The 27,333-nt window shown below is 43.9% G+C and overlaps 1 protein-coding gene across 5 annotated transcripts in view; it reads left to right on the top strand.

The window, feature by feature from the left end:
* The window catches only part of LOC115571021 (rho GTPase-activating protein 44), a 73,802-nt gene that overhangs the window by 21,386 nt on the left and 25,083 nt on the right, over window positions 1-27,333 (top strand). For all 5 annotated transcript variants that reach the window (XM_030400000.1, XM_030400002.1, XM_030400004.1 and 2 more), the window contains exons 2-5: window positions 23,114-23,153; window positions 24,578-24,697; window positions 24,960-25,036; window positions 26,413-26,524. In XM_030400000.1, coding sequence (XP_030255860.1) covers window positions 23,114-23,153; window positions 24,578-24,697; window positions 24,960-25,036; window positions 26,413-26,524 — 349 coding nt within the window. The remainder of the gene's footprint in view (window positions 1-23,113; window positions 23,154-24,577; window positions 24,698-24,959; window positions 25,037-26,412; window positions 26,525-27,333) is intronic.

Below are 27,333 nucleotides of genomic sequence, written 5' to 3'. Positions count from 1 at the left end.
TTCACAGACAAACTTTGACTTATTATTAATTCACAATCATAACAATGTTTCTACAAGCTCTGTGAAGAAATGATTTGTCGACATAAAATGTTATCAATAAAACCTTAATTGTTTAATTCAAAATGTCATAAATGTGGAATTATGTGGGCTGTGAGCCATTTGAGAGCCGAAAGCTGTATATGTAAGTATAGTAAAGTATATTGATTACTGCTTTAAACACCTTTTATCATCTATAAAGTGCAAATAATATCCCATCGCTGTTTTAGAGCCGGACTAAGACAACAGATGAGACACACCTGAAAGCCGGTGTTGTAAATCCTGAAGAAATATCGTCTAAAGATTTGAATGTAAATTCAACGTCTTCTAATAGTCGGTTAAACTGGTGACCCAGTAACGTTTCTTTAACGGAAACATGCTCGCTTGGATCTCTGTCAACATCTCCTGCCTCCACAAATGTCACCTTTTAAAAGCTGCCAAATTTAGTCACAATTTTCTGACATGTCAGTGCCTCCGTGTTGTGATGATGGATGCCTTGTTTTCAGATCCTCCTGTAGCGGAGCGCCCTCAGTGACTTGTAGCTGAAAAGAGTAACATATGCTCCCTAATAACATAGCAGGTGCTCTTCCCAGCGCATGCGGCGAGGCAGACTTGCTCTGGTGTGTTCGTCTTCAAAGTCTTCCTCTCAAGACTGTAATGCAGAGCCTTTTTTTTTTCCTCCCTGCCTCCGCCCAACAGCTCCGGCTTTGTGCTGAATTGCAGAACAGTAGCAGTTCTTATGTAGCCTCACCTCATATAAGCTTTTGTCTCATGTTGTTCCAGTGTTGAACAAAGCCAGTGTGTGTGTGTTTGTGTGTGTGTGTGTGTGTGTGTGTGTGTGTGTGTGTGCAGACAGATGAGGGACCAGGGTGTGCTGCCTCAGGGCCTCTCCTCTAAAGGCATCTGGTGCCCGGTTGGAGAGCCTTATGATGCCTGATGAAATCACAGCTGACATTTTGAAAACAGAGCGCGCCCAGCACAGTGGATGAAGCGTAGCGGCTGAAGGATTATGTTTGGTTCAGAGCCGAGTACGCTGAGATTTTCTCACCTTTTTTGCTTCCCTTCTCCGCATCCTTCTGTCCTCCATCCTTTATTTGTATTTATTTACCTTCCTCCTGCATCAGCAGCCTCTCTCTGGCTCGCGGTCTCGACGTGTAAAAATAAAACACGCGTGTTTCACGCGCTCATGCTGAAAATTGGATGCATTGAAGGGAGATAACAATCCAGAGGAACATGACAGACACATTGTTTCCTATCCGGTAAAATATTCACTGTTGCCTGATGCAGCATTGCCAAACACAACATACGCTGCTGTTTCTGCTTCCGTCCTGATCAGCTGCGATAACAGCGATGAATATTTCACTGTAACAGAATGTGGAATGTGGGTCGCAACGAGGAAGCGAGGCCTTGCGGGGAGCGCCATAAATATCTCCCTCTCTCCCTGGTTTTAATGGTTATGCTTTATTAGGGCCGTGTTTCTGTGTGTGCAGCTCACAGTAACAGGTTCAGCCCAGAGGAGCTCAGAAGAGCCAGAGGCGAGACGTTGATTCATCTGCAGTCTTTTGGAGCAAGAGAATCTTCTCCGTTTTTTTTATTTTTTTTATTTCATCAGGCGTTGTGGGGTTCCTGAAAATGAAAAAAGTAAAAAAATAAATTAGAGGATGTTTGTGTCAGTAAAACGCAGGGGGAGGAAGGGAAATGTGTAAAGCAAAAAGGAAACGCCTCCTGCTGTGCTCGCGTGTCCCGTCGTAAGAGAAAAACACCAGAAAGACACAGTTAGCTTCTTCGGCAGAGCTGCACGCTGACAGCACAAAATGTTCCAGTCACGCCTCCTATAATAGGTGGAGCTCATGATGCCTGTTGGGTGTCACCTATATTTACTTAATGAGTTAATGAGAGGGATACAGATACTGACATCTGCAGTTCATTGTCAGGAAGGTTAACCCAACACTTGGATGTTAAATCCAGAGCATCTGGGACAGTTTATCTTTACAACGTAGCTTAGCATAGTGGGGGGTGTCAGCGAAGGTGAAACTTGAACTTCCAGGTTCGCTAACAGAAGTAAGCTCATTCAAAACTGTAATATATTCACTGTTGCCAGTTTTATGCGCTAGAAAGCGCCAAAATGTGCTAAAAGACGCTAAAATAGAACTGTAGAGTTGGGCTGAGTTAAAGGGATATTCCGGTGTAAATTTAATCCATGGTCTAACACACCGTGAAACTGTGTTAGACTCCCTCTCGAGAGATCAAGTTAGCAGACCGCTAATTTACGGAGTTTTATCAACCTCAGAAACGACCGCACGACAACAATACACTGCAGTAAATGGATCCAAATATAAACCGCCACCTAAAAGCTAATATAATAATGCTCAGAACAGCACCAAACTTCAGCAACAGTACAAATAGGGTCTCAGCACATAGTCCGGGGCATCTAACCTCCGCTAGCTTAGCTAGGGATTCTATTATGAAGCTAAAAACAGACTTTCAACTCTCCTCCATCAGCTTCCGGGTCGGGGAAGTCCTGACACGACGATTACCGAGTGCGGTTAGAAATGCTCAATTCCGTTCTTTTCCCTGTCCGCTCTCGATAATAACTGTTATAAACTGGCAGGTAAGACACATATGAACTTTGATTGCTTTTCCATGGAGTCATAATCATACATTTTCATCCATGAGCCGCGGAACTCTACTGCACTCGGTAATCGACTCGTCGGGACTTCCCGTCAACAGGAAGCTGCTGCAGAAGAGTGGTAAATTTAGTCAGCTTTTCAGTAGAAATCCAGCTAAGCTAGCGGAGGTTAGATGCCCCGGACTATGTGCTGAGACCCTATTTGTACTGTTGCTGAAGTTTGGTGCTGTTCTGAGCATTATTTGTGGCTTTTTGGTGGCAGTTTATATTTGGATCCATTTACTGCAGTGTATTGTTGTCGTGTGGTCGTTTCTGAGGTTGATAAAACTCCGTAAATTAGCGGTCTGCTAACTTGATCTCTCGAGAGGGAGTCTAACACAGTTTCACGGTGTTTTAGACCATGGATTAAATTTACACCGGAATATCCCTTTGACCTTCTTACATGTTCGTAGCTTGTACTTTGACACCTTGCTCCGTCCTCTCCATCAACACACTCAAACTGCATTCCCCCTCGTAGGAATGTCGTCTCTCACAGTCAGAATGGGCCGCTCTCTCCTGTCACTCTGTTGTCACTTTATGATATATACACATAGTTAATATATGCCTTGGCGGAGCCTCGCCCGTGCTCTCATCACTCATGCTGACACATGCTGCCACAACACAGCACAGCGTATGACATGCTCTCATTATGAGCATCTCAAACAATCGATCCACTCGTGTTTTCTTGATGACCCATTTAGTTTATTATCTTGTTGTTTTCTTTACAGCACTGGAATGTAGTTAACCTCCTCCTACGATATGTTAATTACTATGGTAGCACACGGTACCACGAGATTACACCTGACAGGTAAAGGTAGTGGCATGAAAAGTATTCAGATCCACCTCAATTTAAATATCACAGTAATGGAGCTGATGCCTGAAATTGCAATTTGAAATCCAAATTTCATGGCGTGGTTGAAACATTTCAGTCCGCACCAAAGTTTTCAACCTCATGATGGTGCATGGATGAAAAGTCAGGAGGTCAGCAGAGTCGGGAGGGTTTAATTCACAGGAGTGCTCGACATTATGTTTCAAAACTATCAATGAGAAACGCACAAAATCCCCCAAATCTTTTTTTGTAAAATGTTTAAAGGCAGACAACGCCAAAACCATAAAACTTGGACCAATGACTTAACAACTTTGATGTTGTCACATTGTGAATAACCCACATTATCAGGCCTGTAATCATCATCACAGGAAGTGATTTTGCTGCACAGTATAGGCCCCTAATAGGAGGTTTATAGTCATCATGCAAAATGTGCCAATATGAGTGGCCTTTTCCCAAATATCTTATCCGGGGGCTCCAACTGCCTGGTTTGCTTCTCGTGCCGATGGACCTCTGATGACTTCCAGCGTCTGAGCCACAAGATCACTAGTTCCATTTGAAGTCAGCATATTTGGTCGGGGAGTGATGAAACGTTGTGGATATACTTCTCTTCCCTTTAAATACAGTGGAATTGAATAATTAAATGACTGCTGTATTTACAAGGACAAACACAGTGTGTCAGGGGAGATACTGTCCTCTTTAAAACATCCAGTTGAATTGTTCACATCACATGCGCATGAGTAATCGACAAAGCATCACATCGAAGTAGTCATATATAAACCAGCCATACTGCTCAGTCCACAGAAGAAGCCTCGTAAATCTATGAGCTGCCTAAAAATGACTTCCCAGCAGCAGCAAACAGCAGCAGCAGCATGTCTGTGTGTGCGACTGCATGTATGGGTGTGACCGTGTGTGTGTGTCACTGACTCTGTGTGTATATATACACAGCACCGTATGTATTTGTGTGTGTGTATGTGTTTGCTATATAGCAGAGAGCTTTGGTTAAGTGCTGACAGAGATTCAGCGCGGAGGATCTCCCAAGGCGGCCATTAGCCCGATGCACACGAGGACACATCAGAGGCTGCGTGCTCAACATATTTCATGCACATGTCTGTGCCATCAGATGGGAGCCGCTGGATTGTGTAGTTTTTTTGTGTGTGTGTGCCAAAGCGTGTTTCTTATTTTCTGTGCGAGTGTGTGTCTGCACCAGAACGTCGCCTCAGATCTATTTTCGGTCGTTGCCGGGCTCAACATCATTTAGAGAAGAAAATGTAGGCTGCAGAGAAAAGATATCAATCACTTTGTGACCTGTGTTTCGTTACATCGGGTGTTGATTCACGTGCACTGCTGCTGATCTCTTTTAACGTTTGATCCTTTATCTCTTAGAGGGAACAGGAAACTTTTACCATAGGACAAAAGCACCAGGAGGATCGATTGAGTATGTTACCAATTATTACAATGATTAATTGAGCAATCAAAGGATTAATACTAAAAATAAAAAAGAGAAAATAAGACAGATGTCCTAAAATTAACAACTCATATGCTCATTGCAGTGTGTGTTCGGCAGGTTTAAGGCAACCCTCCAACATAGTAAATAAAAGATGAACTCACAGCGAACACTGTCAGCGAAGACGATTTTCTGTTTGCCATCACAGTTTACAGACTGACTTCTAGTTAAACTTTGACCTGACTGCAGATGTGCCTGCACAGCTTTCCCGTGCAATAAGTGATTATTATCTTGTAGCTCTCTTCAAGTTTTACCTCTAACTTAAGTGGTGTGAAATAAATAAACTTGCAAAAAAAGCTGTCAGATTGTCCGACGTGTGGTGGAATCACATTAGATTTTTGGAGTTGCATCATCACTTTTTTGAGGGAAATGTTACGAGTTTGTCTCCCGGTTAAAGTTTCCTCTGAGGTCACAGGTTTTCGGAGTTCACTCATCAAAGATCTGTCTGTACCCGGGTGCTCTTCAGTTCCGACTCGCTGTCTGAGCTTCAAACAGCTGTTCGACCAATTAATGCGATCTGACGGTGAAACGTGACATCAGCGTTGCAGTAATGGCTGGACTCACGCCGGCTGTCTCCTCCCTGCCGTGGGAGCCTTGCCTGTTATATGTTTGCGTGCGTGTCTGTGATGACTGTTGCGTGTGTCGAAGACGGATGCAAACAGTTACAGATGTACCTCGTCACTGGTGCTGTTGTGTCTATCTTATGAAATGATGACGTGATGATGGTCTGAGCTGTGGCCGTGGAGCTGGCAGAAGTCTGCGGGATGATGCAGAACGAGGACGGAACGCACGTTTGGTCTAAAATTGGCAAAGTTTTCCTTTAAATACGACGGTGCCGGATCAGGCCGAAAAACCTTCAGAAGTGATTCTCCTCCATGAAATGTCGCAAAGGCTGCGGCTCTGATGTGAGCAGCTGCATGACCGAAGAGGAACGAGGTCGCCGGTATCCATGTCAACAGCCTGACCTCGCTCCTCTGAAGGCCGCGGCAGGGAAAGAAAGCCTGAAGATGAAAAGAAGTGAAAGGAGTCTGCACAAGTCCGGCGGCCTGTGCGCTCACAGATCACCGTTACTGTCAGCCCTCGGTGGGATGAACAACAAAACACTGTTTAAAGCTGCACACCCCGTGTCAGCCCGACAATGCTGTCACAACTCCAGGCCCCTGCACCATATTGTCTCGTCCCGCCTGTCACCTGCTTGAGTTATTTCACGGCTGCGGCGATGCCAACACCGACATAAAGGCGTTTTTGTGCGCGAGAAAATGTCTCACCCTTGGTGCATTTTCTAACTTTGGGCGCCGTTTCTGTGTGTTTCTCCCTCTCACAGTTATTAGTCATTCCCTGTAATTGTTGAGTATGATGAGAACTTGGCAGGAGAGGAGCCTCCCCATCCCAGTACTCCTGCAGAGACGAGTCCAATGAGCTGTCCTCAGCCCCGGCTGCCAGAACGTTGTGCGTTTCCTCGGCTACGCTGAGCCGGGGAAGGTCGAGTGGCTCAGACAGAACCGGCGCGATTTTTTTACGGAGAAAAGTGGAGCCGGAGGGAGATAAAAAAACGAGAGGAGGCGGTGGTGGTGGTGGGGGGGGGGGGGAACGAATGAGCAGGAAAAAACAGCATCAGAGCTGCAACCTGCCTGCCAAAATATGTGAGACCCTCGTACGCACCATCCCTGGCTCTGACCCAACTCCTGTTGAGGAGAGAGGACTGGGTGGAGGTGGTGGTGGTGGTGGTGGTGGTGGAGGAGGAGGGGGGAGTGAAAGCTGGATAAACACAGCATGTCTGTAGCTGGATGAAGAACAGCCACTTCACCAGATGTTCGCTTTTTTTCTCTGGGAGCTGCAGGATTTGTTAACATGTCTTTGCAGTTAACAGCAGACCGGCTAATTGCTCAACGGGGGTTTTTACCTGCGGACGCCACCTGAGATAAACAGAGTCCCTCAATCATCCAAGGTGTTCTGTTGTGTTAAAGCAGCGCTTTCCAAACTGTTGGGCCCGAGATAAATCTGAGGTAGGACGAGCCTGGTTTTATGCCTCTGAGTAGAGCCACACATCCTCGTGCGTTAACGATTGAAACGATTGATCTGACAGTTGCAGAATATCAGCGTCACCCTCGTTGTACTCTGGAAGTTCAGTTAGCTTTAGCCACTGAAACATCTCGGTTGGGTTGAGGAAAACATCGTGGTTTGGGTTAAAATAACTATTTATGTAACTTATGCAACATATGTACAGTAAGCATTGTTTAAGTCTCGTCCTTTGTTCATCAGATGCTGGCGTTTTGGGTTGCCATCTGACCCGAGCTGCCACCAAAAGCATCAGAGTTTGACGAGATCTTCTTCATAGCTTTCCATTCGGCCCGTAGAACAGGCAGTAATTAAGACTTCAGCCGACAGAGGAGCTATATTTCAGATTAGTCTCCTGCTGTTTGAATGGGAATAAAACAGTTTAATGGTTCAGGATTTCTGCACGTTCCAAATGTTATCAGACTGAATGGCTAAAAAATCTGATCCTAAACATGTATCCATGTTCTCAGTGCTGCACTGTTGTTTGTAAAGTCTTGTCTTACATCAGTTCAGATGGTGGTCGACGCTGTGAACAGAAGACAACAGACACAATATCTCCTGTGGGATTTGTATGTGTGAGGCCATCGGTAAGCAGGTGTCCGGTCAGAGAGTGTGCGGTCGGTCGTTGTTCCGAGCTCGGACAATTCAACATGTTTCAGTGTCTCTGGTGTCGAGAGGAACCATCGGTCTTGTTCAGACCAGCTGTGTAAAGATGTGAAAATAAAGCCATGGGGTTGGATTGCTTGTGTGTGTGTGTGTGTGTGTGTGTGTGTGTGTGTGTGTGTGTGTGTGTGTCTCTCTGCTGTTGTGTGAGGAGACGGTCGACGGGCTGAGTGTGGGAGAGTTCAGACGGGGTGGAGGTGGTGGCAGCGAGGGCAACGCTGGTTACTGCGGTCTCACATGAGCATTACGTCAGTGTGTGTGTGTGTGTGTGTGTGTGTGTGTGTGTGTGTGTGTGTCGCTGTCAAAGCCGCGGGATGCCAATCTCTGACTAACACACTTTCTTGTTATTGTAAAGCTGTTAAACTGTCTTGTGTTCGCAGCTACATGCGGAAGATGCGTTCACTTACTTCTGATCAGTGTTTTCAGAAAAAAAAGTCATTTGAAGGCGTCATCTGATAAACATTTCGAGTTAATTGAGGCGATAATCCATAGATCGATCGATGATGAATGTAATCGTTTGCAGCAGTGCGTCAGAGCGCTCACTCTTCCCACTCTTACAATCAGTTGAGACAAACATATTTTTAGCTGTGCTGAAATATTGATACCATCAAACCATGAAGCATTAAAGTTTCAGCTGCTCGGCTGCCTGAATGCTTCCCGCTCTGTAAAGACACGTTTAAATCTCAGCATTTCCTGACAAGACACTTTTTTTTTGTCATCTGTTATAAAGAGTTCAGCTGAACTCTAATGACACAGACATAAACGTGGGTTAAGCTCACAGAAACTCAAACTTATATTCCTGGATTTAAATAGCGACGGCAAGTTTTTTTGTCCTTCGAATCCTAAAAAAGTGAAAATTGAAGCTTTAGCATCAAATCAAGAGAGTTTCACTTGAGTCCTGGTCACTTCTTAATCTTACATAGCTAGAAATAAATGCTTTAAAAACTAATTTCAGTGATCTGTCCAATATCAAGGTTGATATGCCGTCCATGAGGCAGGAAAGCAGGAGTAAACATTTGCACAGAAAATCAGCAGGAGCAACTAATCACTATGTATTGTAGTGACTGATTGGCTCTGACCTAAATACCAGTTAAAGGGTGCTGTCGCCCCGGTTCTCCCACTGAAGGGTCATTGTGTTAATTAGGGATGCTCCCAACAGCTCGTCGACCAGTCTGAATGTAAGAAAAAACACTCAGGAAGCAGCCACAATTTAATCAATCGCTGAAAGAAAAAGTTTTTGTAATTGCATAATGCGTATATTCTGTGATTATCTCTGTCTACATCTTTTACATGTCTGTCTGTGTGGGAGAGGAGTCCGTCCTCTGGGGGCTCTTTGTGAGGTTTCCAACATTTCTTTTCCTGACGAAAGGATTTTTTGGGGAGTTTTTCTTGACTCAAATGGACGATCTGAAGACGGAGGGTGTGGCGGTGCTCTGTACAGACTGTTAAGCCCCTGAGGTAATGTGTGATTCCGGGCTATATAAATAAAATTGACTTGACAGTATCTTAAAAAAACATGGAGGACATTCCGGGGAGCGTCTTGTAGACCATCTGCACACACCAGCATTCAGTGCTTTTATTTATTAATTCCCAAACATTTCAGGCTTATTTCACTTTAGATGCGTTTTTACTCTATCTCATCTATATTCTCTGAACTCTGTCGGTCCGTTATGTTTGTTAAAGGACGAAAATTGATAAAGAAATAAGTAGAAAAAGGAAAATGTCAGATACGACCCCCAACTCTGACATTGGAGATGATGTCTGTGAAGCATACTGACACCTTTATGATACGAGGTAAAATAGGTTACACAGCTCTAAATCTGGATGCACTTTCTTGTTCCAACTATTCAAATTTCCACCCAGTGAAGAAGAATTGTGCTATTTTCAGGCAACGGCGTCTCATCCCGGGAGGTGAAGAGTGAGTCTTTGGAGGCTTTAAAGAAGTGCACGACCTCCTACGGTGGATTTTATTTTTCCAGGCTCCGCTCTGTTTTGTTGCCTTGTCAATCCTGAGGGCCAGCGGGGCCGAGGTACTCCGGGTGAATCTGGAATGAGTCAGGCCATTTCATTGTATTCGGCAGAGAAAAGCTGTGGGATTTAGTGCTCCTCGAGAAAAATAGCAAACCCTCCGGAGAGCTGGAACCTGGACACAAACTTTTGGCTGTGAGCAGCATTTTGATTTTGGGGGGGGGGGAGGAAGCTTCAGCCCCCGGGTTGTGTTTTGTTATCTTGTGCCGTGTGGTGTCGGGGCTGTTTACTATGCAGCATGTGCTCTGTGTTGATATCAGAATCAAGGTGGTCCGTTGGAAACAGCACAAGGCTGAATATTGTCCTGTGTCTCATTATTGGAATTGATCCTCACGAAGGCAGAGGCGGAATATTTATGTTTCTGTTACAACCAGATCTTTGAGACCGAGATGAACATTTTAATGACTGAATGATGAATAATTAGAAATTTGAGAATTGTTTTTGCAGAATTACAATTTAGTTTGACAGTTTCTTTATTCAGTGGCAGCCTCTGACTCACAATACTTAAACTAATACATCTAATTAGTTTTTAAAACTACTGTTGCAGTGAAATGCTTCACAGAAAGGTGTAGCTGGAGAGAAATTAGAGACGAAATCACAGTAAAGAAATAAAGTAATATTTAAACAGCTTAAAGGGATATTCCGGTGTAAGTTTAATCCATGGTCTAAATCACCGTGAAACTGTGTTAGACTCCCTCTCGAGAGATCAGGTTAGCAGACCGCTAATTTACGGAGTTTTATCAACCTCAGAAACGACCGCCCGACAACAATACACTGCAGTAAACGGGTCCAAATATAAACCGCCACCTAAAAGCCACAAATAATGCTCAGAACAGCACCAAACTTCAGCAACAGTACAAATAGGGTCTCAGCACATAGTCCGGGGCATCTAACCTCCGCTAGCTTAGCTGGATTTCTATTGTGAAGCTAAAAACAGACTTCAACTCTCCTCCATCAGCTTCCAGGTGCAGAGTGCAGTTAGAAATGTCAATTCCGTTCTTTTCCCTGTCCGCTCTCGATAATAACTGTTATAAACTGGCAGGTAAGACACATATGAACTTTGATTGCTTTTCCATGGAGTCATAATCATACATTTTCATCCATGAGCCGCGGAACTCTACTGCACTCGGTAATCGACTCGTCGGGACTTCCCGTCAACAGGAAGCTGCTGCAGAAGAGTGGTAAATTTAGTCAGCTTTTCAGTAGAAATCCAGCTAAGCTAGCGGAGGTTAGATGCCCCGGACTATGTGCTGAGACCCTATTTGTACTGATGCTGAAGTTTGGTGCTGTTCTGAGCATTATTTGTGGCTTTTTGGTGGCGGTTTATATTTGGATCCATTTACGGCAGTGTATTGTTGTCGTGCGGTCGTTTCTGAGGTTGATAAAACTCCGTAAATTAGCGGTCTGCTAACTTGATCTCTCGAGAAGGAGTCTAACACAGTTTCACGGTGTGTTAGACCATGGATTAAATTTACACCGGAATATCCCTTTAAATGAAGTTAGAATAATACATAGAAGTTAGCTATGGTGTTGTTTTATCTGCTCTGAGAGCTATTTTGCCAAATCCGGTCACCAAAATGTCATAAAATCTGAAGAAGTGACGTAACTGTGTCCTGCCACAGCACTCAGATCTGCTCTGTAGCGTTCTTTATGATGAAATTGGTGCTGAAATCTGTAGTAGTTCAGATCTCCGTCGTCTGCAGTTTGTGTTTTTCTCTCCAGCTCTTTGTTAACTGAACATCAGAACAAGCGGACAGTCGGAGGAACACATGCAGCAGGAGTCGATGTGAAACAGCCGTCCTGCACGCCGAGTTTCATATCCAGCGTTGATCAGATTGCTGAAAATAGAGCAAGCTATAAATAAAATATGGCTCAAAAGGAAACTTTATGTCTTTGATCTGCAAAGAGAGAAACACTTAAAAGTTATAATTCACCGTCACTCAGACGTCCACATCCTGCACACGTTCGGATTTACATTTTACTGAGACTTCAGATCTCGTTTAAAGGCTCCACGATGATTTCTTATTCCACCCCCTCTCCCACCACAGTCGCTGAATGACCTTGAAGCCTAGAGAAGATGTGACTGTGTGTGTGTGTGTGTGTGTGTGTGTGTGTGTGTGAAGATACAGATCTCATCTGGGGGGGTCGCTGCTGTTGTGACAAATGAAAGCTCGGCCACCGGCGCCGCACCTCAGGCTTCTGCTGGAGGAATGACTCCACTTCTCCGCGGCTTCATTCATCTTCTCACGTCTTCTCCCGTGTGATGTTTGATCCATCCATCCGCTCCGTCGCTGCAACACCTGCTGCCATAGCAACCCCCCACCCCCCCCTCCTCCCCTCCCTTCCTCTCCAGAAGCATGCTGGGTAATCTGACTTCACCTGGAACATTACTCCTGGGGGACTTTTTCTGTCCTTGAACCATTTTTCCCACATCATATTCTCATTTTCCTGCCAGAGATGGACTACATTAAACATTTAAAATTAAAGCCCACATATTGTATAATGCCGTCAGGTTGCATTATATCCCGCTTGCTCAGTGATGCTTAGAGACTCTTCTCTCCGCCCGCCGCTGCTTCTCCAGACAATCTTGGTTTAAATCACCAGTGTGCAGACATATAATAAATATATTTAAGCAGGTCTGTCATCTCCTGCTGCTTGTTCCAGACATAGCCGAACACACATCGCTGCTGTTGTATTGATTGGCGCTCACGGCAGGCAGGTGGGCAGAGGAAGGAGCTCAGAAATGGACAAATTGAATAGTTTTAAGTGGGAGCTGTGGCATCTCAGAGGCTCAGACAGTCTGTGTCGTCTCACGGCTTCAAGATATTTGCTGCTTCTAGGAAATGAATAACCAGAAAATAGAAAATGTTGGACAAAAACAAGTAACTTACATGTATGTCTATGGAGAGTTGTATTAAACATAGAGTCACTTTTAAGATATATAATAACAAGCATTATGAGCTTGTGTACTCAGGTTTTTGCTGTACTTTAAAGGCTTGTTATGGTATTTTTAAACCTGGGTCCTATAGCTACATAATTTGTTGTCTAAATTACTAAAAGGTACAAAACGTTTTGGAATTCGTCCAGTAGATCATCTAAGCTTTGACACAAAACAGACTGCAATTAGACAAAGAGATAACTAGAAAGCGTGGTATGAAAATTGTGTAAACTGTGATCATATCACCACCAGACTCCATTTAAAAAAAGCGTAATTTTACCTTGCAGAACGCGGGAGTTCCAGGGCGGCCTCGTTTGGTGTGTTCATTCGAGTTATTGTGCGATTTGTTGTTTTAAAGGGTCAGTTTGGATCTGAACTAACAGGTTTGATACTGCATGAGCGATACGATATTTAAAGTTGTGATGTAATGTCATACCGAGGAGGAAGTGAACCCGATCTGCTCCAGTGTGCAGCACTGAGCTCCGATGAAAGTCGTCCGTCACCACTCCGATTGTTCTCCCCATCAAAACAGCGGCAACACTGGCGGAGCGGGTCGGTTTGTTGGGAGTTTCATTCGGCAAAGATAACACATCAAGTGTTAAGATGCATAAAGGTGACAGGACAATAGCACCTTCACGGAAGCTGTGAAACAAAAAAACTGTTATGGAAACATTTAATGGAGAAATAAGCCGGAGATATGTGTGAAATCTTGTTCGGGTTCTTGTTTACGATGCCATTTGTGTTTTTTATTGTTCTGAATGACTCCTACGGCTTTTCATGCAGTTGAAGTGCGATGTAATATTATCCATTTATCTCACAATGTTTCCTGAGCTCCAGTAACACCTGAGGGGACTGATTTTAATATGATGCAGAGAGATTTCTTGTAATTAAAGCTGCGAAACGGTTCAATAAAGTGAAGAAAACAGTGTATCATCACTATAAAAATGCGTTTGCACTATAGAGGTGGACTGTGTTTGACCTCTGACCCTTCAGGTGACACAGGTCAACCTGTTCACACGCTGCAGATGAATTTAATAACTCTAAACTCTTTGGCTTTAGACCAGTATTCTTCCTCCTAAAACACATCTACTCAACTATTCTTTCCTCTACGTACCCGAGCCTTTTACTCCTTTTGTTAATGTTTTCAGGCCACAAATGATTCATGAGTGCTGACTCGTACTTTTTACCTCTCACTCTGAGAAGAACGCGTCTACAGTGAATAGTTAATTTGATCAAATATAAAGGCCGGGCATGAAAAGCTACTGTGTGCAGAGTGTTTGCTGTGTAGGAGCGTTCAAAGCAGTCTGCCGCCGCAGCGTTTTTTGTTTGACTTCACAGGTCAGACGCTTATGATTTATATGTAAATGGGGTGGACAGAATATTGGAAACACCACCACCCACTACGACTTTGAGAGTGGAAATTAAAGTTGAACTTTCACCTTTTCTGAACAACACATTCTCACACTTCAACTCCTGAATGGTTCGATTGTCAGTCACTCCAAAAAAGCGACACACATTACCTTACCTGGAAATTCATCGTCTCGTGAAAGTTTCGTGTTTGTTTGAACAGTTCATCCACACTGTTGACTTTGTTGATCCTATACTACGTTACCTGACTTCTTTGGTCCTGCCATTATTACTACAACCACTAGAGGTCGCCGTCTAATGATGGTCGTAGATATGGGTCGTAGTCAGCTGGACTCACGGACAACCTGTACAGCCGTTTTTCTACTGAGGAAAAACTGACGCTGACATTTTGTGATGGGTTGTGACGCTCAAAACAATTCATCCACCGTTTTGCAGACGCTTCTTTTGCAATTATAGCTAATTGGAAAATGTCTTTGCTGTAATTACACAGTTTGGCCACTACAAAAACTGGCTTCATCTGGCCTGATCTGCAGTCCTGAGTCTTCTAGTTTCCCATTTTGAATTTGGCAAATAAAAACTAACACCACCTGGTGGAATGGAGAGGTATTTCTTCCTACGTAGGTGCATACATGCTCGTTGGCCATCTGCTGTAGTCTTTCTGGTGTGTTCAAGTGCAGCTCTCTGGTCGAGACACAGTTGGCTGTCGCAGCTGATGGTTCTTTAATGTGCGTGGGGCCTAAAGTTTCCGATTAACATGCATGTGGTGGACAAAATATTCGTAATATCACCACTGACTGCGACCTCAAGGGTGAAGGTTCAGTAGAATTATCACCTACTTGTAAAGAGAATGTATTTCATGGCAGAGGTTTTGCATTAGATTGTACATCGGCACCTAAAGGATTTCTACATATGTCTTCATTTAGCCGGTGCACAGCTTTTCATCTCCTCGCAGTGAGCATAAGAATATTCAACAGATACGACTGTGTGTAGTCCTCCGGGATCGCTCCCAGTCCTGCAGTCTTGCTGCATCAGTCTTTGAGTTGAGGAAGTCGCCTTTGAAGCGGCCTCTGTTTTTTTTTTTTTCTTTGCTTTTTTAAGCTTGGAGGAAAAATGGAAATGAAAACTCGAAGGTGTCTGCTCCTCTGGCAAAAGTTCCGGACCTGAGAAAGGAGGGAAAACAAAGAGAGCTGCGTCATCACACGAAAGAACAATCTGTTCTCTCGCCCTCTGTCGCTCCGGCTTCCTCTCAGAAGACTCATCTCTGTGAAACCCCTCTAACACATCTATCATCTTCTGCACTTCTATCACCTCCTCTCCCACTGCTTCTGTATTCTTCGACACATCCACCCACTCCCCCGCTGCCTCCCCCGCCTCGCCTCTCCTCTCCTCGCCTCCTCCCACTCTTTTCTCGATGCAAGTGGGAATCCCGAGGTGTGACGACAGAAGCTGATGCTGCAGTAAAGTCCCGACTGTGCTGCCGCCGAGGCTTTGATTCAGGAGGCTGTAACGCCCTTGATGTGTGAGAGAATTAACAAAAAGCCGCAGAGAGAGGAGACAGGAGTGAGTCGGGAGATGAAGGATCTCAAATTAATTGGCCGTCTCTCTCCTTTCCCCCTCTTTTCTGAGGTGATGTACACAACATTTAGTCGCTGCAGCTTCATCCGCCCCGTGTGTGGTTTTCTCGCGACACGTCTGCTTTGATTCCGATCTTCCTCCATGAACGCGAACCATGTGTTCTCAGCCTCTCCCTTCCTCAGCTGCGACCCCCTCCGTCATGCTGCGTTACGAGGGCCGAATCCCCCCGAGTGGAAACGTCAGCACAACATTAACAGCTGACCTTCTCCTCTCCTCACACGTGCAGGGACGGGGGAATGTTGGCAGCGTGCGTGTTTTCCCCTCAAAAAGGACACGTTTTGCAGGCAGGGCGAAGAGAAAAACGTCTGTTTTACATCATCTATTTTGCAGTTTTGTCCTCTTCCACCCTGATCCATCCTCCATTTTCTCCAATGTGCCATTCAAACGGCAACATCTGCACCCCTGTGAGACATGATAGCGCTCTCTACCTTCAACACATTATCCCGTATACAGCCGATTTTTTTTTTTTTTTACAGACCATGACATTGACGCGTCCAGCAGCCCTGCAGCGACATTATGCTGCAGCTACAGCTCTAAAACTCAGTTAATATTACATTCATTCCCCTCAGGGAGACGTGTGGCTAAAGTATTATCGAATCTTGCCTCCTGCTGGTAATTGAGGACATGACAGTTCCAACTCGAGACGTTTTGGATAATCTGCTGTCCTTGTAGATATTATAATGCTCTATTATGCAGGTACATTTGCAGATATAATACAGACAGGACTGTGAGGTCAAGAAGAAGTCGGCTGGGAATTTTCTTGTCGGAAAAAAACAAGCTGACAGCCATTTTTTTTGTGCTTGTGTTGTGTTTCTCATGCCATGCCAGACAATAGATGAGGTGTGTGTGTGTGTGTGTGTGTGTGTGTGTGTGTGTGTGTGTGTGTGTGTGTACCTGTATTCAAGCCAGACACCTGTCAAAGAGGAGTGAATGAGAAACAGTCCTCCACATTGTGAGCCTGTCTGAGTGTGTGAAAGAGTCGCACAGCGCTTTCCAGGAGTGTCGGCTAATTGCTAACCTGCTCATTAGCGTGTGTGTGTGTGTGTGTGTGTGTGTGTGTGTGTGTGTGTTTGTGAGTGTTAGCGTCAGGATCATCATCCCGTCGTCCACCGAGCCAGTTAATCATGCTCACATTTCCATGTTGTCAGAGAGGAAATTAATCCCGGGAGAGACGGAGAGCGACCGGCAGTGATTTACTTCAAACGTCAGGAAAAAAACACAAAAAAAAAAGAATCCTGGATTTGTACACAGTGTGCCAGAAATAAATTAGGTTAGGTCAATATGCAGAGACGGAGCCGCTGCGACTGTGCTAACAGCGCTAACAGCGCTAACAGCAACAGTGTCATTGTGCTGGAGGCAAACACACACACACACACAAACACAAAGGCACACAGGGAACACAGTCACCTGGAGATCTGGATGTGATTAGATCTCTTTCTGTCAATTGAATGCACCTAAGTGGCTACAGATGGATCTTAAAAGGCTGTTTCTGGCTTCTGTCAGGGCGGCAGTGTTGATACATGATGATCTCCCACCACCGTGTTCGGACTGAATTGGCAAAACAACAAATGGATGAATTAAGCGTGACATTGCGTTCGAACGTTCGTGCTCCCCAGAGGATGAAGTCAGAGGATTATTTCTGGAGTGTTCCTTTAAATGAGCTGGAGAGTGTGGAGAAGACGGTGACCTTTTGTCCCGATGTTCTCGAGCTATTCCTCTTCAGCCTCATGATTTATGCTGATTGTTGATATCTGTGTGTGTGTGTGTGTGTGTGTGTGTGTGTGTGCAGTCATACAGTACATTCAAAAATCTATGGATGTGTTTTCACTCCAGCCTGTTTGACAGACGGGGTAGTAAGTCAGAGGACAGGGCTCGGAGAAGGACTGGTGAGTGATGAGAGAAAGAGTTAAAGGACCAGATAGTCAGGTCTCATTCTTCCGGCCGCCCTCCCCCCTTTTCTCCCCCCCCCTCTCCTCCTCCTCCTCCTCCTTCTCCTGTCACTCCACTTTCTCCCCTCTTACTCTCACCGGGCTCCTGCCTGTAAACAGGTGGTTTCCCTCCTGTTAGCGGGGGGGGATGTGGAAGAGAAAGCTGCAGATCAGCAGGACGAGAGCCCCGCGCAGGAACAGCTCGGCTCCGTAAGTCCTCGAGGCCGCAGCGGGGTGCCGGCAACCTTGCTTTTAATTCAGACTAAATCATAGTAAAGTCTGTTTGTGTTTGGACATGTGTTGGTCCGTGTTGTTCAAGAGGTGAGGTGAGGCGGACTGCAGTGGTGTCGCGTTTGTTGGCTGTTTTGGATCATTGATCTTTGCGTATGCTGCTGCTGCTCATTGCACCTGTACTTTATAGCATGTCTGCAGTTCTTTAAATGTGATTTCTTGTTTGCTTCCACTTTTTAAAAAGGTAGTCTTTACAAATAGTTCATGAGTTGTGGCTAGTAACTTTATTAAAGACTAATAACTAATTCCAGTCTTGTATAGATCAGATATAAGCCACTGAAAAGGAAGATTTTTTGATTTTTTTTTACTTATATAGCTCAAAACCACAACCACTGTAGTTCGCTGTACTCCCAGTTTAGACCTTATTGACTTCTTTTACATCTTCTACCTGTTAAACAAGACGTTTGCTGCTTAAATTCACCTCAGGTTGACCTCACACTGCTTACCTGTTTATCAATTCTGCTGTTGTTAAGATCGTTGACGGGAGAGAGAGAGAGGGTAAACATCATGGCCGACAGAAGTGAATCCAAAAACAACAGATTTCTGTGCCCAGGTAATCAAACGTGGAGTTGGTGAATCCAAACATGTTCTGCCTGTTGCTGCGAGCGGCTGCAGGGCGTGAGCGGGTTGTAAATCACCGTATCTCCGGGCTTTTCATCCGTAAACCTGAGTTCAACCATGGATTTTAACTCTGAGGAGAGCGTTGCTTTAAAGAGGAGCTTAATGCTGCGATGCTTTTAGCGAAAGCGAGGCCAGACTGCAGCCTGATGTTTAATCGATACGTGTGGAGCCTCGGCTGCAGCTTCGTGTTTCCAGTTTTGATGTCGCTCTGGTTTTTCTCTCTCTGCTGAGCTGCGTTTACAGTCCTCACGTCATCCCCTGAATGTCTGCGCCGTTAATTGTTTAGTCCGCTGAACTTTTGGTGGCCGGAACACACGACTGTTGTGGTTCTTAACTAAGAGGAAGCTTTATTTTTGATTCATCCGCTGGGTTTAGAGGAAATATGAAGAGGGACAGTAACTTAGTGAAACCAGGATTACAACCGCAACAATTGGTCCATCAATCAGTTGAAAGTAAATTATCAGCTATATTTGATTTTGATGATTAGATAGGACTTTATTATATCTATCTGGGAAAATGTGTGTGTTGTAGTCAGAAGCAGAGGAGAAAAATGAGACTTAATAAGATAATAAACAAAATAATTAAGACTACATGCAGTCTAATCACCTTTCACGTATACAGATGGACAATTGCACCCATAATTGATGATTAATTAACTGTTTTTCCAGTAAAAACACCAAACATTTGTTGTTTTCTGCTTCGTAAATGTGAGGATTTGATACATTTCTGCTTCGATTACAGTAAAAAGCTGAACATCTTTACATTTTGGGCTGTTGGTTGAATTAAATCAGGCAGTTTGAATACCTCCCGTTGATCTGGCGGGAATTATAGTAAGCATTTTTTTTTGTTGCAAATGTATGACATTTCATTAAATATCAAACAGTTCAAGTCCGATAAATGACGAGCGGATTAAAGGATGACGATGAAGTCGATCCAGATGTGCACCGAGCCCCACAGACGTGGTCCAGCAGACGTATTGATGTAGAAATGTTTGCGAATGGATCAACTTCGTGGAGCTGTCAGATAGAAACTACGAGGAGGGCGCAGGAATTTATCATTTAATGTGATTATTTGTGTTATTTATTATCAACACGTACGTTGCAGTTTGCCTTCTTTCTCTGCTGGCGTCACTGAAGACAGATTGTGGCCCTCATGCAGCGCGGAGTTCATAAATCAGGGAGCGCAGTTCATCCGCGCCACTCGGTTTATTAATACGTTTGCAGAGCTTTCAAAAAGATAGAATTTTTTTTATTTTCTCTTGGTACCACGTGACCGCTCAGCTGCTCCGTAGCCGTGCCGTGTTTACAACACAGCGAGAAGTGACTCGACGCGACTTGGCAGACGGTGTGACATTCAGCTGTGATGTTTTCCAGGAGACTGCGAGAGGCGAAGATGTTTCAGCGAGATGGAAATGTCAGATGAAGGGTTTTTATCTCGCTCCTTCAGAAGAAAAAGAATCGCACGGTGAGATGTTTCGTGTCTGGAAGATTCAGAGATGCAACACAAGCGGAGAATCTTAATAACGTCTGGAAACACGCAGCACTTCTTCCTGCTTGCCGTTGAATCAGGAAGACGAGCTGAGGGAACGTTGATGATTTATAACGATATTAAGAGCGTCTGAAGTTCAGCTAAGATTGACTCTGACTAGAATCACTGCTCATTAGAAAATACTGTTTGTTCTGATTAGCAAATGTGTAAAGCTGCAGGACACATGACGTAATTTTACTGTACTGTGTATGATGGTTTGTTTTCAGTCGAAAAGAAAAGAAAGAAACCTTCGGACAACCTTCTTTGTCATCAGTACGAGACAAGACAAGTCCAGGCGAGCACTTCAAGCTCGATCTGCAGCAAAGACGCGTGATTTCCATCAAATGTCACTCATAGCGGTTTCACACTGGCACGGTTCTGGTTCTGGCACTGGTTCGGTTCTGGAGTCTCAGGACCTTGGTGCTGTCCGGCGAACCGGCCCGCTTTCACACCAGTTTAAGTGGAACCAAAGTGGGAGGACGTCATTCCGCGTCACACAGGCGGAATGGCAAGTCGTGTGGATTATTTACGAGCGTTTGTTTTGTTACTGCAGCTCTTTGCGCAGTTTTTTAAGTTTATTAATTATTTGGTCTGGCGTTCGGGTGAACCCAGCCTTGGCCATCTCTTCCGAAAGTTCATTGTATAGTTTGCTCTTTCTTGTGGAGGTCTCTAATTTCTCCTGGAATTCAGGTGATGCCCAAATCGCCACCAAACACTTAGATTAATCTGCCGACCATTGAACATTTTTCTTCTCCATCGTCTTCTCTGCTTTCTTTCCTTCTCTTCCTGCTTTCTTTCCTTCTCTTCCTGCTTTCTTTCCTTCTCCTTCCTGCTTTCTTTCCTTCTCTTCCTGCTTTCTTTCCTTCTCTTCCTGCTTTCTTTCCTTCTCTTCCTGCTTTCTTTCCTTCTCCTTCCTGCTTTCCTGCTCGACACACCCACTGATGATGTCACGGTTCCCAAGGAAAAACCAACTGTTTTTAGGTTCCGCTGAGAACCGACTTTTCAGGTTCCGAACCAATTATTTTTTCAGTCTAAAGTTGCGTTCGGGAACCAGAACCGTGCCGGAGCCCTGCCGGTGTGAAACCCCTATCACTGAACTCAGCCGCTCTGATCTGTGATAAATAGACTAGACTTGGTTCTCTCGTCCTGCCAAATTAGCAAGAAAACAAATATTCTCACGTGGATGCTAACAGGTGCAGAGACTCACCGACTGCTCTGGAGTTTGTCCCAATTATCTGATTAGTCGTCTGGAATATTCGTCGACTTGTGATTTAACAATCACTTTGAGTCCCCGTGCGGTGATTCTGCGGAGCTCTCTATGATGATCTGTCTGCCTCAGCCTTCACCACTCTGCTGGCTGCTGGCGGCGTTATTATTATGAAATGGAAGCATTTCTTGTCCTCTGAATTTGAAGACTGGATCGAGGAGGTCCTGAAGTGAGATTCTCCAGTAATGGCTCCTTTAAACCTTTCCTTTAATCTGGACTCTCTGTCCGGGTCACTTTGAATCTTCGATACTGGTGCCTGATCCTGACGACGGCTTTTAACTTCATTTTTTCTCCAAGTGTTTATAGAAAGAATAGAGAAACGCATGCAAGAGATGAATGAATCCTGAATCGAACAGTGGCTGAAACGGAGCCAAGAGAACTTGTTCTTCGGACTTGTTCCAGCTTGATGTTCTGCTCCACGTCAGATCAGAGTATCACAGTGTGTTCTCTAAAGGCCACGGAGCTCCGGGCAACAGTTTTCTCCAGAGTAAATCCTGCACTTCATCATTAACCTTTACTTCCTCGTAGCCTCACGCGTTGTGACGTCCGGATTGATTCAGGTCAGGCTGTCAATCGATCAGCTCTCTGTGTTCTGGCCTCCAAGGTCTTGATATGACTCATAGTCGATATCTGTGTTGTGAGCTTCCAAAAAATGGCCAGAAGGAGCTGATAATCCATGAAAACAGTTGTAAGAAAAATGTTTCTTTTAATGCCGGATATTGATCGTTTTTCGTATTTTATTATTGTCAATAAATCCCATTAGAAGACCGAAACAAACGACGGACACATGAAAACACATTAATACCAAATGTGGATTCATCCGCCGCTGAAAATAGTCCCCGACAAATGCACCATGTTCCTCCTGATTGAGTAACATTTGATTTAAACCACACTGACCAGCTGAAACTCTGTTTTACTGATTTCTGTCTTTTGCTGCGCTGCACGTCACACCTTCGTCATTGTTAGCATGTTAGCATGTTAGCACGCCGATACCGTGAAGCCTCGCAGAGCTGCTACATGTAGCATTGTTTATCATTATAATTGTTTCATTAAATTGTCTGTAAATGAATCAACAAGCGTTCTCATTATTTCAAAAAGTGACATCTTATCATACTTAAGCAGATGATTGGAGGCATTTGGACTGAAGAGGACAGTGAGCTTCTATTTCATGTCTAACCAGTTAAATCGGGGCCTGTATAATGTTGACTGCTGAGGTATTTAACTCTTTAAATCACCTTTCTTCTTTGTTGTTGTAAAGTCAAGTCAAGCCAATTCCATTTTGACAAATTTGTGTCAAAGAGGACAGGAAAACCACCACGAATGCCTCTTTGACAGAGAAAAGTGGGAGAGATTTCCGATAGAAGGACGAGGCCGAGCCAGACATGACGTTGGCACAAAATACACAAGGTCGATCGAGTCCTTGTCCTGCTGATCTTTTCATCCGGCAAACATACTGAGTCACACTCTCAGTTTTCTGTCAGATTTCCGACGTGAGTCTCTGCAGTTTTACAGCTTGAGCCCCTGGAAAACGGCTGAGTTATAAACATTCCTGTGATGGGATTCGCTCCAGGCTGCAATTATTTATTAGGCGCACAGAAATTCAACAAATGATGTAATTAAATTGATAGAGTAGTGTGTGTGTGTGTGTGTGTGTGTGTGTGTTGCCCAGTTCCCACGGTAACAAGTTATGTAATTTAGTAAATTCCCCCTCCAGCCTAACAGTCTCCTTTTTTCTCTCCTCTTCTCTTCCAGAGCTGAAAAAACAGAAGTATTAAGTGAAGACCTACTACAGGTAAGAATGATGTGTGTGTGTGTGTGTGTGTGTGTTTGCTGTTTGCTGCCTCTCATAGGTAGAATTATTGTTGATGCAAAGTAATCTGTGTGCATAAGATGACTTTTTCAGATGCCTTTGAGCTGGAAATGAAGCTCTCTGTGAGACAAAAGGCAGAACGTCCCAGCTGATTGACTCGAGGTGCAGCGCTCTAATTGATCTGATTAATGGCGCCCTCAGCGGCAGCGGCATCAGTTCCACTGAGTCGGTATCATAATGAAATGAGGCGCATTTAAATACGACAGGTTCAAGCCAGAATTAATTTTGGCAACGTGCATTTCTGCAAACCGAAGATACGTTGAAACTTTCTTGATGTGGCAACTTTAAATGTTCAGGTTTGTGTTTTGATGCGGACTGGTTAGATTTAGGCATAAAAACAACTTGGATAATGTTAGAAAAAGATCCTGTTTTGGCTTAAAATACCTGGTTTTGTCACATCAAGCTCGGCTGGAAAACGTCTTGAAATCTCGTTGAAAATATCCAGTTTGGTTTCTCAAACACAGAAGAAAAATGTCCTGATGTCTAAGTCCAAAATACCCTGTTATGTTGCCTCAAACACTGCTGATATATGTCTTAATGTCTCGATACAAATATCCGGTTTTGATTCTGCATTCAAGGCTGGAAAATGTCTCGCCGTCTTGTTAAATATTTCTTGTTTCGTTGCCTCTGACACCACTGGAGAGATGGTCCCAACGTCTCTTCAGTAATTTCTCGTTTCGTTACCCTCAGTCGCAGCTGGAAAACATCTTGGCATCTCATAAAAGAATATCCAGCTTTGTTTTCACAAATACGGCTTGAAAATATCCTGATGTCTCTTCAAGAATATCCTGTTATGTTCCTTCAAAAACAGATTTCAAAATGTTGGGACATCTTGTTGAAAATATCGAGTTTGTCACCTAAAGTGAGTTTTGAAATGCTCTAACTTCTCGTCAAACCATCTCCCAACATGTCCGTCAGCTTACATGCATGCAATGTCAATGTCACATTGTAGAAATGTCGATATCGTACTTGAAAACATGAAAACAATGTGAACAAATCGTTGGTTTGCAGAAATGTAAACTGGCAACATTTTATTCTGGTAACTGCGCTGACAGGAAGTTGCTTTTTAAAGTGTCACCGACCAAGAAGAACCTCGTTATGATGAAAGTACTTTAAGAGACGGAGAGCTCAGTCAGACGGCTGCAGAGCCTGTATTTATTAATCAGACTCTCTTCTAGCTCGGGGCTTTAAGTGCCTGCGTGTTCGCGTCCGTAACGGCGGATGTGGGGACGTCCCGAAACCGACATAATGTATTCATGACACACAAGTGGAATGTGCTGTTGCGGAGCATATGTTGCGTCTGTTACCCACCTCTCACCGAGAGCTGTATCTTTCCTATCTGACAGGTGGAGAAACGCCTGGAGCTGGTCAAGCAGGTTTCCCACAGCACACACAAGAAGCTGACCGCCTGTCTGCAGGGCCAGCAGGGCGTGGACGTGGACAAGAAGTCTGTCAGGTCACCCTCGGTGAGATGAAGCCCTGGAGACACTCAAATATCTATATTTCCAGTGTTACGAGTCGATTCATTTTATAATATGTGATAATAAAATATCTCCTTGACAGTTTGAGAGATACGAGGATGAATTTTTCCTTCAGGTCCTTTCGTTTGGACCGTGTTTGTGTTACAGCTTGTGTGTTAATCGCAGATTTTTCTTAGTGTTGAATGACACATTGAGCAAAGCTGTGACGGCTGATTCATCGCTTGTTTGTGTGTTTCTCTCGGCGCAGAAGAAGCTTCCTCTCACAACACTAGCACAATGTATGGTGGAGGGGGCGGCTGTGCTCGGGGACGAGTCTCTACTAGGGTGAGTTAACACGCACACACACACACACACACACACACACACACACACACACACACACACACACACACACACACACACACACACACTCACACAGAGACAGTAATTTACATAATCTTTGATTCTGACATGGAAAGGAATGTTTTTAACGCCCAGTGACCCAGAACAAATTTTCTCATTCATGCCAAGAAATGCAGTCAGATGAGGACGAGACTCCTCCTCTAATGTAACACGTGAACTACTTGTATTTTATTTGTTAATCAAACCTTTATTTAACCACAGAGCATCATTCTGAGAGCTCAACTGACTAAAAACTTAAAGGGTAACTCCCCTAATGTACACATTAAAGTGTGTTTACAGGTCTCAGGGAGCACTGCTGCATATGTGAATAAAGTAAAATAGTCTTTAAGTGTTGTGGCTTCAGAGGAAGCTGCATGTAATCTTATAAATTGCCTCATATGCAGTGGCGTGCGCAGACTTTTTGAAGGGCAGGGGCGAAAAGAAGGGCACTTAAGCGCGCATTTTGGCTCCCAAGAGGACACTTTCGCGCGCGTTTTGGCTCCCAAGAGGGCACTTTAGCGCGTGTTTTGGCTCCCAAGAGGGCACTTTAGCGCGTGTTTGTTACCAAGCACGGGGCAGTTCTAGTCGTGTTTTAGCCAACCAAGAGGGGCAGTTTAGCATGCTTTTTTGGCCTACCAGGAGGGCACTTTAGCACGCGTTTTGGCTCTCAGGAGGGCACTTTAGTGCGCGTTTTTTCCACAATTGGGCCACGAGGGGGGGTGACTGCCCCCCTGCCCCCCCCTTGTGCACATCACTGCTCATATGGTGTCACTCAGTGTTGGTGCATCATGGGAAATGTAGTTTTTAGAGATGCAGAAGAATGTGTGGAGTAAAAAGCTGCTGTCTTTACTGTTTCATATTTTATTTGCTGTTGCGATGACAATAAAAATATACTTGTTGATTAAACTTTTCACTTTTAACTCTTTTCCAAACACAAAAAAAAACTTTTGCAAATAAAATCAGCTGTGCTCATTTTTATTCAGAAAGCTGAAAGAGAATAATTCATTCAGTTCAATATTTTATACGTGCATGTAAATGTCAAGCTCCGCTCTTGACTGGGTGACGCCCACAGCTGTAATGACTTGCACTATATTACATCACCTTGCTGAATGAATTCACACAGTAAATGTTTAGGCATCGCTGTTGTTTATAAGAGTGTCGAGATAAAGTGCATAATTACCTTCGGTTCAGAGAGAAGCGTGTAGAAGACGTAGTGTGATCCAGGAGAACTGCGGCAGTGTCGACCTCAGAGACCTGCATCTCACTTTGTGACTCACGCTCTGTGTCTGGATGTTTCCTGGTGCTGTTGTCTGTTGCAGGAAGATGCTGAAGCTCTGCGGCGACACGCAGGACAGACTCGCTCAGGAGCTCATCCTGTTCGAGCTCACCATCGAGAGAGACGTCATCGAGCCGCTGTACGACCTCGCAGAGGTACGAAAACGACACTGTGGGAGGGACTTTGGAATCGAATGCATTCCAGTGACGTGAATAGCAAATGATAACGGCTGATTAGTAAAAAATACATCAGACTTTTAGGTTATTACCTTTTCAACAGATACAGTAAAAAAAGAAAATGCAATCTAAGACAACATATTACATTAAATCAAGAAAGAAGTTGGAGACAATAAGAGAGAACTTGTAGATCTCAGCCCAAATCTTTAAGAACCAGGATACATTGACATAAACTGAAAAATATAATATATTTAACATACATTTTGATATGTGGAAGGAGTCTGCATATGTTTAACAATATGTGCCAAAATATTGTCATTTTGCTTCAAGAATGTAGTACCAAATAGTTTAAAATATCTAGATTTATTTAAAGAGCTTTTGCTTTTAATGAATTTATTATATATCAGATTTCTAAAAAACAAATGTAAATAGTAAACACATGAAATATGGCAATTATAAAGAGAGAATATATCATTCAATCTATTCAGTGATACATTATAGTAAGTACCTTATTAAATATGTACAGTATTTTATTTACATAGGAGAATTACACTAATTATAAACATAAGAATCTCATAATTACAAGATGAAAATATTGTCAGAAATGTCAAAAATAAGAGTTGAAAAATTTAAACGATGGGTTGATTTTTATTACTATATTAGAGCTTCATGTATTTCTCTTACATATGTGATTAATAATAATAAATTTTTGTTGAAAAGCCTGCGAACAGAGCTACGCCCACACGTGTCTAATATAGGATATACTGTACTCAGACTCACTGTGATGC

The sequence above is a fragment of the Sparus aurata genome, chromosome 20 (assembly GCF_900880675.1).
Source record: "Sparus aurata chromosome 20, fSpaAur1.1, whole genome shotgun sequence".
NCBI lineage: Eukaryota > Metazoa > Chordata > Actinopteri > Spariformes > Sparidae > Sparus > Sparus aurata.
The sequence above is the reverse complement of the archived record's forward strand: the minus strand, read 5'-3'. Positions and strand labels throughout refer to the sequence as shown.